The sequence below is a fragment of the Phodopus roborovskii genome, unplaced genomic scaffold, assembly GCF_943737965.1.
Source record: "Phodopus roborovskii unplaced genomic scaffold, PHOROB, whole genome shotgun sequence".
NCBI classification, from domain to species: domain Eukaryota; kingdom Metazoa; phylum Chordata; class Mammalia; order Rodentia; family Cricetidae; genus Phodopus; species Phodopus roborovskii.
Genome location: NW_026126482.1, coordinates 32,744,728 through 32,760,685, shown reverse-complemented (window position 1 = coordinate 32,760,685; position 15,958 = coordinate 32,744,728). Strand labels below are relative to the sequence as shown.

The 15,958-nt window shown below is 36.8% G+C and overlaps 1 protein-coding gene across 1 annotated transcript; it reads right to left on the bottom strand.

Moving 5' to 3' along the window:
* Nucleotides 1-963: 963 nt before the first annotated feature.
* On the bottom strand, nucleotides 964-5,410 carry LOC127229115 (prolactin-6A1). Its single transcript, XM_051194117.1, has 5 exons — nucleotides 5,239-5,410; nucleotides 4,297-4,475; nucleotides 3,551-3,664; nucleotides 1,942-2,121; nucleotides 964-1,155 (listed from the first exon to the last, which is right to left on the bottom strand). Exons 1-5 carry the CDS (start codon nucleotides 5,408-5,410, stop codon nucleotides 964-966), a joined length of 837 nt encoding a protein of 278 aa, XP_051050074.1.
* Between the last annotated feature and the right edge of the window lie 10,548 nt (nucleotides 5,411-15,958).

Genomic DNA, 15,958 nt, shown 5'->3' with positions numbered 1-15,958 from the left:
ATAACTATATTCTAGTCAGACAAGACTGAAAAGAACATATGGGGGATGCCCAAGATGAATTTCAGGAGAAATTTGGGGGAGCATGACAGAAGAAAGTTGCATGTTTGTAACCATACATTTTCTGCATCGTTTAAAAGTTTGATAACATTTGGGCATAGTATAGTTTCATAGTATTTGTAGTGTTTATAATTTCACAATGAAAGTTGTCCTATGTACAATGTGTACCATTTTTAAAAAAGAATCTGGGGTTTTCCTTAGTCTTGATAGGACAGAGCCATTAACTAATACCATTATCAACCTACATTAATAAGGTGACCCAAACTGACTTGCTGTGACTCTAAGTAAACTATGAATTGTCTTATATGTAATCAAGCTTCTGTTAATGATGACTGTTATGGAATATTTGTACAATATATGAAGATGATTGCTCTGATTGGCATAAGGTAAAGCTGAATAATAAAAAGCTAAGAAGGAGAGATGGCAGGAACTCAGGATGAATCTGGGTACATGAGGGAAACACCAATGAGACATAAAGGAAGTCAGACATCTACAATGAAAGAAAGGTAAAAAGTCATGAGACAAAATATAAATTAATAGATTTTTAAGTTCTAAGAACTAGGTAAGAACAAGTCTAAGTGATAGGCTGAGCTTTCTTAATTAATTAAGAAGTCTCTATGTCATTATTTGAGAACTGGCTGGCAGAATAAAACTTGTTTCTTATATATCTATGCTAGTGATATATTACCTTAATATCTACATTAGTGATATATTTGTGTTTCAGGGAAAAATGAAATGTCAACAAACTTGGCTTTTAGATAATAGCAGGTACACAGAATCTTTTTTTATTTTTAATGAAGGATGTCTCACAGACAGACATACATTCAAAATTACAAATTACAAATTGGTTAAGCCGAGATAGATTAACAAATAAACACCTCAAAATTAGTATGGAATGCTGGAATATTAACAATCTCTTCTGTAGAGAAGTTTGCACTGCAGAATTCTGAGATTAGAGTAAACTTTACGTGAATCATTGGTCAGGCACTTGAGAAAGTTATATAAGGCAAAAAAACGAGTCTCTTCATCACGTGACTGCAAGGATGCCAGTCCATTCCAGTTGGGGTATGCATGACTTTCTGGGAATCCAGGTTGAATCTAATCAACAAAAGGCAATCATTTATCATTCAGTGTTTTTTCTTATTGTTACTCATTTAAATGAGCAGTGAAATCTTGGGATGAAGTTTGAATAATAAAGTCACAAACACATGAATTTTAATGCTTGTGTTCCAGAGTAGTGTAAATGTAGTAGCCATGAAAATTCTACAAGAGAAACTCTTGGATACATTTCTTGTATACAATAGGTACCAAATTAATATTTCTTACATACAAGGCAGAGAGAGGAACAGGAAATTACTACTTGCCTATAGAGATGAGCTTTACTATTGGACAATGTCAGTTCTTTTATGAGGGATTTGAAATATGTCTTTAGAGATGGCCCAGACTGTGCTTCACTGATCCTGAAGGGAACCATTGTTCTTCTGTACTTTTCAATTAAATCTATTGTCCAAATAATACATGAAATGGAAATCTCAGACTTGGCCAGGACTGCACCTGATGTTTTCAGGTGTAGATGATTGAATGATGGTTGTGATGAGGAGATCTAGTGATGTTAGGAGTCTTTCCTTTTGCCAAGAAAAGTTAGTTGCTCAAGGAAGTATAAAGAGCATCTACTTTTTATTGAGATTCTTGATGTGTTAATACTTAGTAAAGCACTCTAGAGATGAATAGCACTGTCAGTAAGGCTTTAGTAAAGAGGCTATATCTTACATTGGATCATTAAATTTTGCGTTGTAAAATAAGTATTTCTGCATTCACTTCTTACTACAGTGGTCACCTTTCTGATGAATGAGAAAAGCAAAGGAATATAAGAAGACTGCATACCTTGCTGAGTATTGTCTTTAGAGCTTCTAGAAGTTCCTTGATTTTTGCTTCTATGTTTTTGGCTCTTGATATTATATCACTGGGAGCATCTTGCATGTGACTTAGTACAGTTTCTATGTAATACAGAGTGTCTTTCCAAGTTCCCAACAAACCGATCATCTCTTTCAGAAGAAATGCACCCTGAATATCCAAAATTAAACAATTGTATAAAAATTGTTCAAATTGGTATCAGAGTCAGCTCATGTGGTGTATGCTCAAGGAAACTGTTCTAAAATATCCATTTATTATATTTATGTAGATGCCAGTAGCCATTGAAATTTTAAATTTAATCGTTTGTCTATAATTTGACAGAGTCACACTAAATATGTCATATTTGATTAGCTAATTTTTCTTATGATAGATATATCTTATAATATTCCTGTTTCCAACTGAATTTCTATCATCTATCCCTGTGATCTAAGCAGTAATCTTTGATTTTTTTTCTTTTACATTTGTTTGTTTCTCCACATGTAACCAAGTCTTCCCAGGAACTGAGTAGGTGGTCATAGGACATGTTTCATATAAAATTGATATCAGCACTGCACTTCAGTAGCAAGTGGCCCAAATGGTTTTTCCTTAGGATGCTTTTATAATAAAACATCAGGTTCTTCCCTGATATGCTCATTTATTATTTTCATTTTGTTTAAGCCAGTGGAACAAAAATTCAATGATGACAACTAGGCCTTTATATGTGTGCTTTTCTCATGCTGCATGAAACACAGCCCTTCTCTCTCACTGAGCAATCTATGTGTGACCAAATACTGGTGAAGATCAGGGGGACAGCATTGCCTTTAATAAGTGGATTGGTGGAAAGCACAGGATATTTGATTTCAAAGTGTGTGCTCACTGCCAAGGTCATATATAAAACCCATCTCTGAATAAAATGCTGCTCTGCAGTATGATACTTATTCTCTTGGTAATGAAAACAAAGACTAGACTGGGTTCCACTGATCCACTAGGGTCCAACATTTGGACACTGTGATATGGCATCAACTTCAGATGTGTTTGATTAAAGCTAGGAATCAGAAAAGTTTGATACATGAACATTGGCATCACAAATGAGTATGTAGTTGTATCCTAAAAACTGTAGTGTTATACTGGAACCTCTTCTTTACCTGACTTTATGATAAGGCTTGGGAGAAGATGGATAATTTATTGAGGAATGGACATGTAGGTTGGATGTAACTGGGGAGATCCTGAAAGTCAACAAAGCAGCAAACATAGCAGCATTTCATATGTATAATTAATGAAACTATTTTCATTTCTTATACATAGTTATTAATATCTTTAAGCACATATGCAATTTAGTTCAAAGTATCCTATAAAATAATAATTATAGTCCTGGTTAAAGGCATTGGTAAAATAGTTCACCTGCATGCACAGTTAATGGTTCTATGACAATATTATTTAATCTTCAGTTCTACTTTTAATTTATCAGTTGTATAATGTGATTTTTCTTTGATTATTCCCTCTTCCTTCAGTTTTCTGCAAGTGTAATAGCCATAACTATTTTCTTTCCTATAACCAACTTCAGCTTAGTTCTTCAGCTTAAAGAAGAGGCTGTACTCACTTGAATATGTTGGGCTCCATCCTTAGGTATTGAAACAGAAATGGCAGATGTGTGGCAGCCAGTGAGGTCTCTTTCGGGAAACCACCGGCTTGGTGTATATTGCACATCCTCCAGCTGGAAAAAAATCCATTTTAATTTGGACATGAGTAACTTAATCCACAACAAGAATACAGAATATTGATATATTTGTGACATATTTATAAATATATAAATACACAGACACACACATATGAGAGAGAGAGAGGGAAGGAGGGAAATCAGAGGCTGTGTTCAGGTTTTGGTCCCTGCATTCTATCTCCTTTGAGATACCTACCATATCTTTTTCTTTGCTGTAGCTTACAACAAGGTAACCGGACTTGGGATCAACCTGTTACAATCTCCCATCTCACTGTGGTAGCACTGGATGTACAGACTTGTGTTACAGAAAGTAGCTTTCTATGGATTATGGGGATAATGAGGTACTCAAACAGATCATTTCACCTAGTTTTCTGCATCAGTTCTGTAATCATTTCCTACCCATCCCATCCCATCCAACACCAGCTAACCTCTCGAATAGTTCCGCCATTTTCTATTTTCTTTGAAATTTCAAGAAGCTCTTTTCTGATTGTTTCCTTTCTTAGTTAAGAAATATTTCTTTTGCTGATGGCATATGTTATGTAATTTTGCTGCAACATGCTTCCTAGACTTTGAAACTGCTAGATAGAAGTTCATTTTGTAAAGGAGCCAAATATAAGTGAGATACTTACAAATATTCTTTGAGTTTCTGCAGTGAGCTCTGTGATACTATAAGACAGTGTGATGGCATGATCAAGAAGGTCCTTTAGAGACATCACACCATGGTCAGCCAAAACAGCATGCATGGGAACAGAGGCTACCTTCTCCCATAGGAGGAGGTTCAACACCATCAGCATCAGACATGCCCCTGCTATATAGAAAGAGAAACTAGCATGAGATTCATTCCTCAGAGGTTATCAGCATTAATATAATTTCTGCCAGGTGTCCTTGAATATCTGTGCTAGTAAATAAATATTTACTACTAAAATATTCAATTAAATAGTTAATTTATATAGCTGTATTTGCCAAGTTTTGTGGTTGCTGTACAAATGAACACTATGTGAGATTAAGATACATAAACCAAACTGCAATATAGAAAAAAAGGTTTCACTGGGAAGCATGATGAACACTGGATCTATTACACAGACACACAGTACAGCTCACACCATCAACAAGATAAAGTTGCCACCCAGAATGTCAAAGTTGCATTTTGCTCAGCCTGAGACCTCCACTACTTTCAAATTGCCTGTGGCCCATCAACACAGAAATTGTTCTGTTCAGTGTACTTCTTGCCCTCAGTTTGGATGGCCAGTGCTTCACCAATTCTTTTCTCCTCTTGAAGATCTCCCAGGCCAATTTGAGCTACTCAATTGTGTGCATGTTCTGTTTTGGTTTGGTTTTTGTTTGTTTGATTTTTGGCTGTTTATTTTGTTTAAACAGTTGCTCAGACCATTCATTGTTCATATATCCACTAAGCAGAGCATGTTGGCAGCTGGAGAGACAATTGGCCTCTGGTTTTTTCTTTCTCATCTTGCTTGAGGAAATGTTTGTCTTCTTTGGATGCAGCATCTACTTCCTTAGCATTTTCAAACACTTTGGTGATTTTTCCTATTTCCTAGGGTTCCTCTGGATACCTGCTTTAATACCAGTTGACTTGAACTCATCTACAGTTTCCTCTGTTGCCTTAACTTGTGAACTGGAGCCTGCTTTTACTTTTGGTGCCACTACAATAAAGAAAGCAGAGTGCAATCTACCTTCCTTGCCTTTTCCTTGCATTCTCTGGCCCAGTAACCCCTTCTTTTTCATTGTCTACACTGATACTACTCCAGATTCTTCTTCCCCATCCTTCCCTTCATCATTTAGCAAAATGCCACATTGTTTGCTCTTCCGGTCTGAAATTCTGGTTTCTCAGTCAACTTTTCACCCCCCTCTTCATCTTCCCTCACTATTGCCTTGACATCAACTTCACTGTACTCTCTACTCACTGGCACATTTTCCTAATCCTCTTCTGACATGGAGAAGTATGTGAAGTTGAATTTCTCAATGAAGTTGAGGCTTGTGTCTTGAAATTCCAGAGAACCATGCACAGCCTTTGACCACAAATATCTAAGTCTACAAAGAGTACATAAAGCTGCAGAACTAGCAGCTAAAGTGGTCCTCTGAGTAGGACTTTTAAAATCATTCATGACTGACAGTTTAATATTGGGGATTTATGCTGATTTCCAATAGTCTGATTTTGTGTATATTAAAATTCCTATCTACAAATACACACACACACACACACACACACACACACACACGTGTGTGTGTGTGTGTGTGTGTGTGTGTGTGTGTGTGTGTGTGTGTAAGTAGTACCTATTTTCAGCTGCACAATTCTCATAATCTAAGAGGAACTAAAATAGGTCAATCCTCTGTTCTCCATTTCATAAATATCCATGGCTATCATGGATTCCAACCAGTGTCATCTCCAGAACTTTAGTACCATCAGCACTTAACATAGCAGTGTCATTTAGTTTATCCCAGAATGACATAGAGTGTAAGACAAGTATCTGCTATCACTGTCTACTTTAGGCTTTTGATATGCATGTATGTTAGGTTGATTCAAGTGAGTAAACTCATGTTTAAGATGCAGGAATAAGTACATATTTCCTTCTTTCTAGAGTCATGCCAATTTGAAAACATTGACTCTAGTGTCTCCAGTACATTATCATTTCCTATTCTCTAGAACATCAATTGTACTCTACTTTTTGTTCCTCTGGGAACATCCCCTGGCACTTGAAGATTTTCAAACCACACCCATGGTTTATAGCCATTAGGTCTGATAGGATTCTCAGGAAAGTATGTCATCTAATAACCTTGGAGAAATGATGGATTTATCAGATTTGCTGAGAAAAGCATTAGTAAGAGCTTACTTACAGAAGCAAGGTTGACTCTGAGAAAACCGCATCTCAGAAAACTTTCACAATGGTAGATGGGCAACTGGAGAATGCTGCTGTACTAGAGTCCTGATCTCAGTTTACTCACTGCCTTCTATATACTCTAGCAGATTGCCCCAAGGCCACTCACTGCTAAAGCAGGAAGGAAATAAGTTTTTAAAATCAGGTGAGGTTGCAATTATTTTCCTGCTTCAGGGAATGTTAACTGTGTTACCACAATTATGACAGATGTGGAATTAAAAAAAACGGGGTGTAAACAGAGAATTTTCAACTTAAGAATGTCAAATGGATGATACATTTAAGAAATTGCTCAACATCCTTGGTCATTAGGGAAATGCAAACCAAAACAACTCTGAGATACCATCTTACACATTTGAGAATGGATGAGATAAAAAACACATGTTGGAGAGAATGTGGAGAAAGAGTAACATTCCTCCTCTTCTGGTAGAAGTCCAAACTTGTACAGCACTTTGGAAATCAGTTTGGCAGTTTCTCAGATTGCTGGGAATTGGTCTACCTTGAGATCTGTTGATACCACTCTTGGGCATGTACCCAAATGATACTCAATAAGTATATAAGGACACTTGATCAATAATGTTCATAACAGAATTCTTCATAATAGTCAAAACCTGGAAACAATCTAGATGCCCATCAACTGAAAAATGGATAAAGAAAATGTGGTACATTTACACAATGGATTATTACTTAGTGGGGAAAAAAATCAATGACATTATGAAATTATGAGCAGTAAGATGGATGGGACTAGAAAATAAAATCACCCTGAATGAAGTAACACAGCCTCAGAAAGACAAAATTAGTATACACTCACTCATAAGCGGATATTAGATATAAAACAAATAATAACCAGGCTACAAGCCACAGCCCCAGAGAAACTAGGTAACAAGGAGAACCCTAAGTAGAAAGATATTGCCTGGGGAAGGGGAAATAGATGAGATCTCCTGGGTAAACTGAGGGTGAGCAGGGGATAAGGGAAAGAGTGGATGGGAGATAGCTAAATTGGGGATTGCTATAGTGGGAGAGTAATAAATAGATATCTTGATAAAGGGGCCATTGTGGGATTAGAGAGTATCCTGGTACCAGGGAAATGCCCAGGAAACCACAAGGATGACCCAAATAAGACTCCCAGCAATAATGGAGAGAGTGTCTGAACTGGCCTTCTGTAATCAGATTGATGACTAGCCTAATTGTCATCATAAAAACTTCACCCATTAACTTATGGAAGCAGATGCAGAGATCCACAGCCAAACACTGGGCCAAGCTCTTGGAGTCCAGTTGAAGAGAGGGAGAGAGGGAGGATTGCATGAGCAAAGGGGGTGGGGTGATCAAGATCATGATGGGGGCAACTATAGAGACAGCTGACCTGAGGATGTGAAGTTAATGAACTCTGAATCAACAGCTAGTGAGCCTGCATTGTACTGACCTAGGTCCTCTACATGTGGGTGACAGTTGTGTAGTTTGGTTTGCTTGTGGAGACCCTTACACGTCCCTTGCACATGAGCTGGTTTTTTGGAACCTATTCCTTATGGTGGGATGCCTTGATGCAGGGTGGAAGAGCTTGGACCTGCCTCAACTTGATATACCCTGCTTTGTTGGCATGCATGGGAGGTCTTACATTTTCTGAGTAGTGGATGGGTGGGTAGAAAGAAGGTTGGGGGAGGGAACAGGTGGAAAGGAGGGAAGGTTGGTATGCAAAGCAATATAATAAAAAAAGGGTACAAACTACAGAAGTGGTATGTTACAATGTAAGTTACATAATGGCAATTACTGGTAGCAGTTAGTGAACAAAACTAGATTTAGTTTTCTGAAACCTAGAAATAAATTTATATCACTGTAATCAAGATGAGTGAATTTTCATGAGTTTACTATACAATTATTCATCAACCATATCAGTTCAACTGAAAATAGTTTGAGCAATTGGAATACTCTTTTAGATCAACCTGAAGTGAAGCATGCATCTAAAGGTTAGATTCTTCCAGGAAACATTTGAAATCATGTTGGAGGGACATAAATCCTAATGGACAGGACAAAAGCTGGATTTGTGCATGGCGATAGACATGGATCTATCTACAATCTTTTACACAGCAGCATTCAGTTATGCCAGCACCATTTGTGGAAGATGCTTTCCTATTTGCAGTGTATAATTTTAGCTATTTTTTCAAAAATCAAGTGCTCATAGGTATGTGGGTTAGTATCAGGATTTTCAATTTGATTCCATTAGTCTACCTGTGTATTTTTGTGCCAATACCAAGCTGTTTTCAGGACTATAGCTCTATAGTAGAGGTGGAAGTCAGGGATGGTGATGCTTTCTGAAGTTCCTTTATTGTACAAGGTTGTTTTGGCTACCCTGAGTCTTTTGTTTTCCTATATAAAATTGAATATTATGCTTTCAAGGTCAGTGAAGAATTGTGCTGGGATTTTGATGGGGATTGCATTGAATCTGTAAATTGCTTTTGGCAAGATTGCCACTTTTACTATATTGATCCTAACTATCCAGGATCATGGAAGATCTTTCTGGTATCTTCTTTAAATTCTTTCTTGAAAGATTCAAAGTTTTTGCCATATATGTCTTTCACTTGTTTATTTAGTGTTACCCCAAGATATTCTATGTTGTTTGTGGCTATTATAAAGAATGATGTTTCTTTGATTTCTTTCTCAGCCCCTTTATTGCTATGCACAAAACTTAAGTCCAAATGGATCAAAGTCCTCAACATAAATATAGCCACACTGAGCTTCTTAGAACAGAAAGTATGAGGTACCCTTGAAAGAATTCTTACAGGAGACTGCTTCCTTAACATTACACCAGTAGCACAGACACAGAAATCAAAAATTAATAAGTGGAATCTCCTGAAACTGAGAAGCTTCTGTAAGGCAAAGGACACAGTCAACAAGACAGAATGGAAGCCCACAGAGTGGAAAAAGATCTTCTCCAACCCCATATCTGGCAGAGGGCTGATCTCCAAAATCAAAGAACAAAAGAAGCTAGTCACAAAACCACCAAATAATCCAACTAAAAAGTGGGGTACAGAGAATTCTCAATAAAGAAATACAAAATGGCTGAAAGACACTTAAGAAAGTGCTCAACATCCTTAGCCACCAGGGAAATACAAATCAAGGCAACTCTGTGATACCATCTTGCTTCTATCAGAATGGCTAAAATAAAAATAAAACACCAATGATAGTTCTGTTGGAGAGTATGTGGAGAAAGGGGAACATTTCTCCACAGCTGGTGGTAGTACAATCTTGTACAGTCATTTTGGAGGTCAGTATGGAGCTTCGTCAGGAAAATGAGAATCAGTCTACCATGGGATCCTGGAATCCTGCTCTTAGGTATATACCCAAATGATCCACATCCATGAAACAAGGACATCTGTTCTACTATGTTCATAGCATCATTATTTGTAATAGCAAGAAACTGGAAGCAAATTAAATGCCTCTTAACTGAAGAATGGATAAAGAAAATGTGGTACATTTACAAAATGGGGTACTACTCAGCAAAAAAAAAAATATGGAATATTTAAGTTCACAGGTAAATGGAAGGAAATAGTAGAAATCATCCTGAGTGACATAACCCAGTCACTAAAAGAAGAACATTGTGTATATTCACTCATATATAGATTTTAGACACAGAGCAAAGGACCATCAGACTACAATTCACACTGCTAGAGAATCTAGGATACAAGGAGGAACCTAAGAGAGACATACAAGGTCTCCCACAGAAGGGGCAAGGCATGAGATCTCCTGAGCATTTTAGGAGCATAGGGTGGGCAGTGAGTGGAGAGGGAGTTAGGAAAAATAGAACTATAGGAGAGGAGAACATGAGGGACCAGGAAGATTGAGTCTGAGGACAAATAGATGAGAGCAAGAAAAGAGATAACATAATAGAGGGAGCCATTATAGGTTTGAAGAGAAAACTGACTCAATGGAAATGTCCAGAGACCTACAGGGATGACCCCAACTAACAATATAAGCAACAGTAGAAAGGCTACCTTAAATGCCCTTCCCTGATAATGAGATTGAGCCTCATCTAGTAGCTTATGGAAGCAGAAGCAGACACTCACAGCTAAACACTGAGCAGAACTCCTGGAATCCAGTTGCAGAGAGGGAGGAGTAATGAGTAAAGTGGTCAAGACCAGGCTGGAGAACCCACAGAAACAGCTGACCTGCACAAATGGGAGCTCATGGACTCCAGTCTGATAGTTGAGAAACTAGCATAGGGTTGACCCAGACTTCCTGAATGTGGGTGTTAGAAGGACTAAGCAGTCTACAGGGCCTCTGGTAATGGATCAGTATTTATCCCTCGTATACAAATGGATTTTGGAAGCAAGCCTATTCCACATAGAGGGATACTCCTTTAGCCTAGACACATAGGGGAGGGCCTAGACCCTGCTCCAAATGATATGACAGACTTTGAAGAATTCCCATGGGAAGGCTCACCCTCCCTAGGGAGCAGAAAAGGAAAGGAATAGGGGTTGGTAGGGAGAATAGGGAAAGACAGGAGGGTGCAGGAACTGGTACTGAGATGTTAAAAAAAATGTTTCAAATGTAAATAAAAAAGTAATTATCAAAAAAAAAATCTGAAGGTGATGGGAGATGTCTTTCTGTAAATTCATCTCTTGTATTGGTTAATGAATAAAGCACTGCTGGCCAATAAGAAAGCAAGATAGGCAGAATTAGGAGACAAGGAAAATTCTCGAAGTGGTAGGAGGAGATTCAACATGTAGATACTTGAGGAAGAACAACTCTTGACCCTCTCTCCAGTAAGATAAGACCATGTGAATATAATTAGATTAATAGAAATGGGTTAATATTTAAGACAGAGCTAGTTGATAAAAATTAATTAACTGGACAAAATCTGTATATCTAATACAGAGTCTCTGTGTTATTTGGGGCTGACACAGCTCTGGGACCGTGCTGGAGGGAAAACCTGCTTGTAACATCAAGGTAATTTATTAATGGTTTATGGATTTGTAGAAGATAGTCATTAGTAATGCTAACCATGCTGAAAGGCATTGAGTATGTGTTTCAAATTGTACTGCAACTACTAAAATCACAAAGGTTCAAACCGATATAATAAATATTCCAAAACAGTGGTCATTGTTTCAATCAAGCCAAAGAAAACAAATGCATTGATTTCCCATGTAATAAGCATCCACGGTAGAGTTTTAACCAAATCTAACCTGGATCTGTTCCAACATAAGCAGCCTGCATGCCAATGCATGACAGAAATGCTAATTGTTTCAGGGAGTCTGTGAAATACAGACTCAGTCACAAGAGTTAGTTTTAATTCCAGTTCTGCTCATAAGAAGTTATTACATTACTCTTTTATATAAAAATACAAACAAAAGAATTTCTCAAACTGTGTTTCTTCATTCAATTAATTAGAAAATGACATCTGGAAATCTGGATAGGTAGAGTGGGAATCATAAGTTGGAAACAGCAGACTTAAAGCAATATGAACACAATCTGCATCCAAAGAAAGTGGATAACGATATACAGCATAGAGAATACAGTGACATGAGAATTGTAAGAATTCTCTCAATGATAATAGAATCATATATGGTGATAAAAGAATGGTGAGGAAGGAAGAAAGATTAAGAGAAAGGTGTATGGCCCAGTGTTGGTGGTGCGCACCTTTTAACTTTGCACTCAGGAGGCAGAGGCAGGTGGATCTCTGTGAGTTCCAGGCCAGCCTGGTTACAGAGCTAGTTCCAGGACAGGCTCCAAAGCAATACAGAGAAACCCTGTCTCAAAATAAATAAATAAAGAAAGAAAGAAAGAAAGAAAGAAAGAAAGAAAGAAAGAAAGAAAAATAGAAAAGATGTATGATAGGATAATGAGGTGAACGATATAAACATATGGTATCTAGATGATGTGCAATAAATACGTGGTTAGATAGATGATAGATGGATGGACAGATTAAGAATAGATTGATAGATAGATAATCTGATAGATGTTTATAGGTATATGAATGACAGGAATAAATATAAAATAAAATATAAACATATTTACTATATTAATATGTTATATATTTATAAAAATAAATATATAAATTAAATTTATGTAAATTAATAAATGTATGTAATAATAAAGGAATATATGTAAATAGATGGATAAATAGACAATGGATATAGAGAGAGATAGTTGACAATATTTAAATGAGAGAGAAGGCCTGTGCAGATTATATGATGTCAATATGTTTTTTTTTAAATACTAACAATGAGTAGAACTACTCCAGTATCTCTCTACATCTAAGGGACATTAAAAGGGAGAGAAAGCATCCCCCATGGAGGGATAACTGCCTTAATCTAGAGACAGGAGAGAAGCCCTAGTCCCTACTTCACTTGACCTGTCAGACCTACATGACCCCCAACTGGATAGCATTCCCCTACATATGGAACTGGGGTGGGGGGGGGATGGGAGGGGAGGGTGGTTAGAGTGCATGTGAGAGGGCAGAGAGGGTAAAAGGGAGGAAAGGAGGGAGGGAGGAAGGGAGGGAGGGAGGGAGGAAAGAAGGGAGGGAGGGAGAGAGAGGGAACTGGGATCGACATGTAAAATAATAAATTAAATTAAAAAAATTGCTTTGACTCCTAAATTTAAGTTCAAGGACAAGTTACTGGGGAAAAGGATTTCTATTTTTGTTTCCACAGAAAATGAAAAGATGTGGATTCCTTCCAGACTAATGTGGTTTGATCAAGCCAGACCACCTGAAACAGAGTACCAGATGATCCTACATTCAAAACAGCTGGACAAAGTAGCCTTACAGACTACAGCCAGGATTTCTGCATCTTCTTAGAATCCCCCATGACAGCACCCTTACAAGCAGGAAGTAGTTTGGAAAGAACGACACCCAAATTCCCAAATATTGTCTATAAATGTTTGTTTTCATTTAAATGTACTTGGTTATATAAAATAAATAAAAAAAAAATAAGTTCAGATTTCTAAACTACCCTTATGCAGTGACTTGTATATGTGTGTGTATATATATATCCACAAGAAATAGTGAATTACAGTTTTTTCGAAAAAAAATTATCTAGTTCTTTCATACAAACTTTTACACATACAAACCTTTCTATAAAGATAAGGCTTATGCTATTAACTTACAATTTTGGACAATAATGAATGAAAAACAATCTTAAGGTCATTTTTATGAACTGTGTTCAGATGTGTCTGTTACAAACACAAATAGGTGTAACAAAGCCTTCCAAACATTACAGAACAACACTTTTGCCTGCATGTTCAGAGGATCAAATTTTTATGCTTGAAATGCCACTGAAATAAACTACAAGGCTTGCTTATTTCTCACAAGGTCAAAGCCATGACATTTTCACAGAGCCTTTGGTCTTGACCTTGGAAATCCAGATGCTCAGGAAAAAGGCAGGGAAAATGAGCAGGAAATCTCTAAACGTGCTTTTCTATTATTGAATGCAAATATATTCATTAAGGAAGAGGGTGAATAGAAAGGTATACTCTACTTTTAATGAATTTTTTTAACACACAAATAATCAGTAAGTATACATTTGAATTTAACCTTTGAAGCAAGAATGATTGAGTGGAAATGAGATGGATGAAAAGATCCTATCTGCATCTTTCCTTTTTAAAAAATTCTGTTCCTTAAAAATGTACTTGTGACATGATTTTAGGTTCATATAATGCTGCTTTATTTCCAGTTTTGTGCCCTCTGCCTTTATGCAGAACAACTTGAGGATCCAGCAGAATCATTTTCATGGTGGTTTTATGTTTAGTTGTGTTACCAAACAAAACAGACTTGTATTCTGGAACTATGATGAAAAGCTCTTTAAAAAATATCTAAAAATGTTAAAACACTGGAGAGTAATTTAATGAATTTAAATACAGTAAATGTTTACAATACAAATTGAGACTATTTATACTTATGAATATGATTCAGTGTATTACACACACACATATACACATACATACATACATACATATATATGAATATATTCATATATATATATATATGAATATATTCCTGCCCCAATATATACATAGGAGAAAAAAAAACACTTATATGAGATTCTGACACCATATAGCTGGTCAAGCCCAATAGTGTAGCACTGACCAAAAAGTTAGCAAAAAAATTCTCTTTCTCCTTCCCTTCCTTCCATTTCCTGTGTGTGTGTGTGTGTGTGTGTGTGTGTGTGTGTGTGTAAAAGATGTAACAATGCATGTATGATGGTCAGAATGTCTTATGGTCAGAGGACAACTTGCAGGTGTCTTTTTTTGTTTTGTTTTTCTTTTAACCATTAGGGTCTTGGGAATAGCTGTTTCATGTCATCAGGCTTTGTGGCAACTGACCTTAACAGTGTTGTTTATATTTTAGCAATAGAATGACAGTGGCTATTGAATATGTTATCACAGTCCCTTTGAGTTTGTATGTATATCAGTCTCCTTGTATCTAGAAGATGATGTTTCCTTTGAGTCATCCACCTCTTCTGGCCCTTCAAATATTTCCATCTCCTCTTCTTCTTAAATAGTTGAGTCTTAATGGTAGCGGTTTGATAAAGACATGCCATTTAGCAACAAGGGCTCCAAAATCTTTCAGTCCCTGTACATTGTCCAGTTGTGGATCTTGTTACTAATTGTCATCTACTAGAAGATTCTCTGATGGGGACTGAGAGATGCTTTGATATATGGGAATGGCAATATTTCATTAGAAGTCATTTTATAGTTTTGTTCCTATAGCAGAATAAATCTTAACATTTCTTTGGCACTGAATATAAACCAGGCTTTCTTAATATTTCATGACTAGAATTTGATAGCTTAATGCTGATCTGAGGTTGTTGCTGTGTGTGTCTGATGATTACCATCACATCTGGCATTTAATTATCATAGGGCAGCAGAATGATCAAAAATATTCTTAGGCATGAAACAAAAATTACCCATTAACTCATTGTCCTTGGAAAACCAGTTTTGCATCGAAAGTGTCAAGATGTCCTACCCTACTGATACAGCCTTTTATTAAAGAGAACCTAGAGGTAGAGAGGGGATTCTCTCAACCTTGTCCTCTAGAGCAGCTCATAAAAGAATTCCCAGACCTTTCTGTAAAATAGATGAAAAGACCCCTCTGTTCCAGAGATATCTTCCTTCAGACAGGACTTCTTTTGTCTTCTAATGACTAAGATATGATTAAGAGCTGAAGAACCAGACATTTCTAAGTTCACTTACATTTATTCCCATTAGCTCAGATGGCTTTTTCTCTAGTTATCCTTCTACCCAGCTGTCTACCCAGCCTTCTACTTATGCAAAAACATATATTTCTAGGTTCCTATCCATCCTATCCTGCCTATCCATTTCTTAAGGCTATTTAAGTTTAACATTTACATTAAGTGAAGTTGTATATTTTGCACTTGTTTGCACACTTTAGACATAAAGCTAG

What these genes read in the sequence shown, in the direction of transcription:
- LOC127229115 (XM_051194117.1), bottom strand. Translation starts at nt 5,410, where the DNA reads ATGAAAAAGAAGGGGTTACTGGGCCAGAGAATGCAAGGAAAAGGCAAG. An exon ending in CAGAAACTCAAAGAATATTT is followed by an intron (nt 3,665 to 4,296) that starts GTAAGTATCTCA and finishes ATTTTTTTCCAG; the next exon opens with CTGGAGGATGTGCAATATAC. An exon ending in TAAAGACAATACTCAGCAAG is followed by an intron (nt 1,156 to 1,941) that starts GTATGCAGTCTT and finishes TTTGTTGATTAG; the next exon opens with ATTCAACCTGGATTCCCAGA.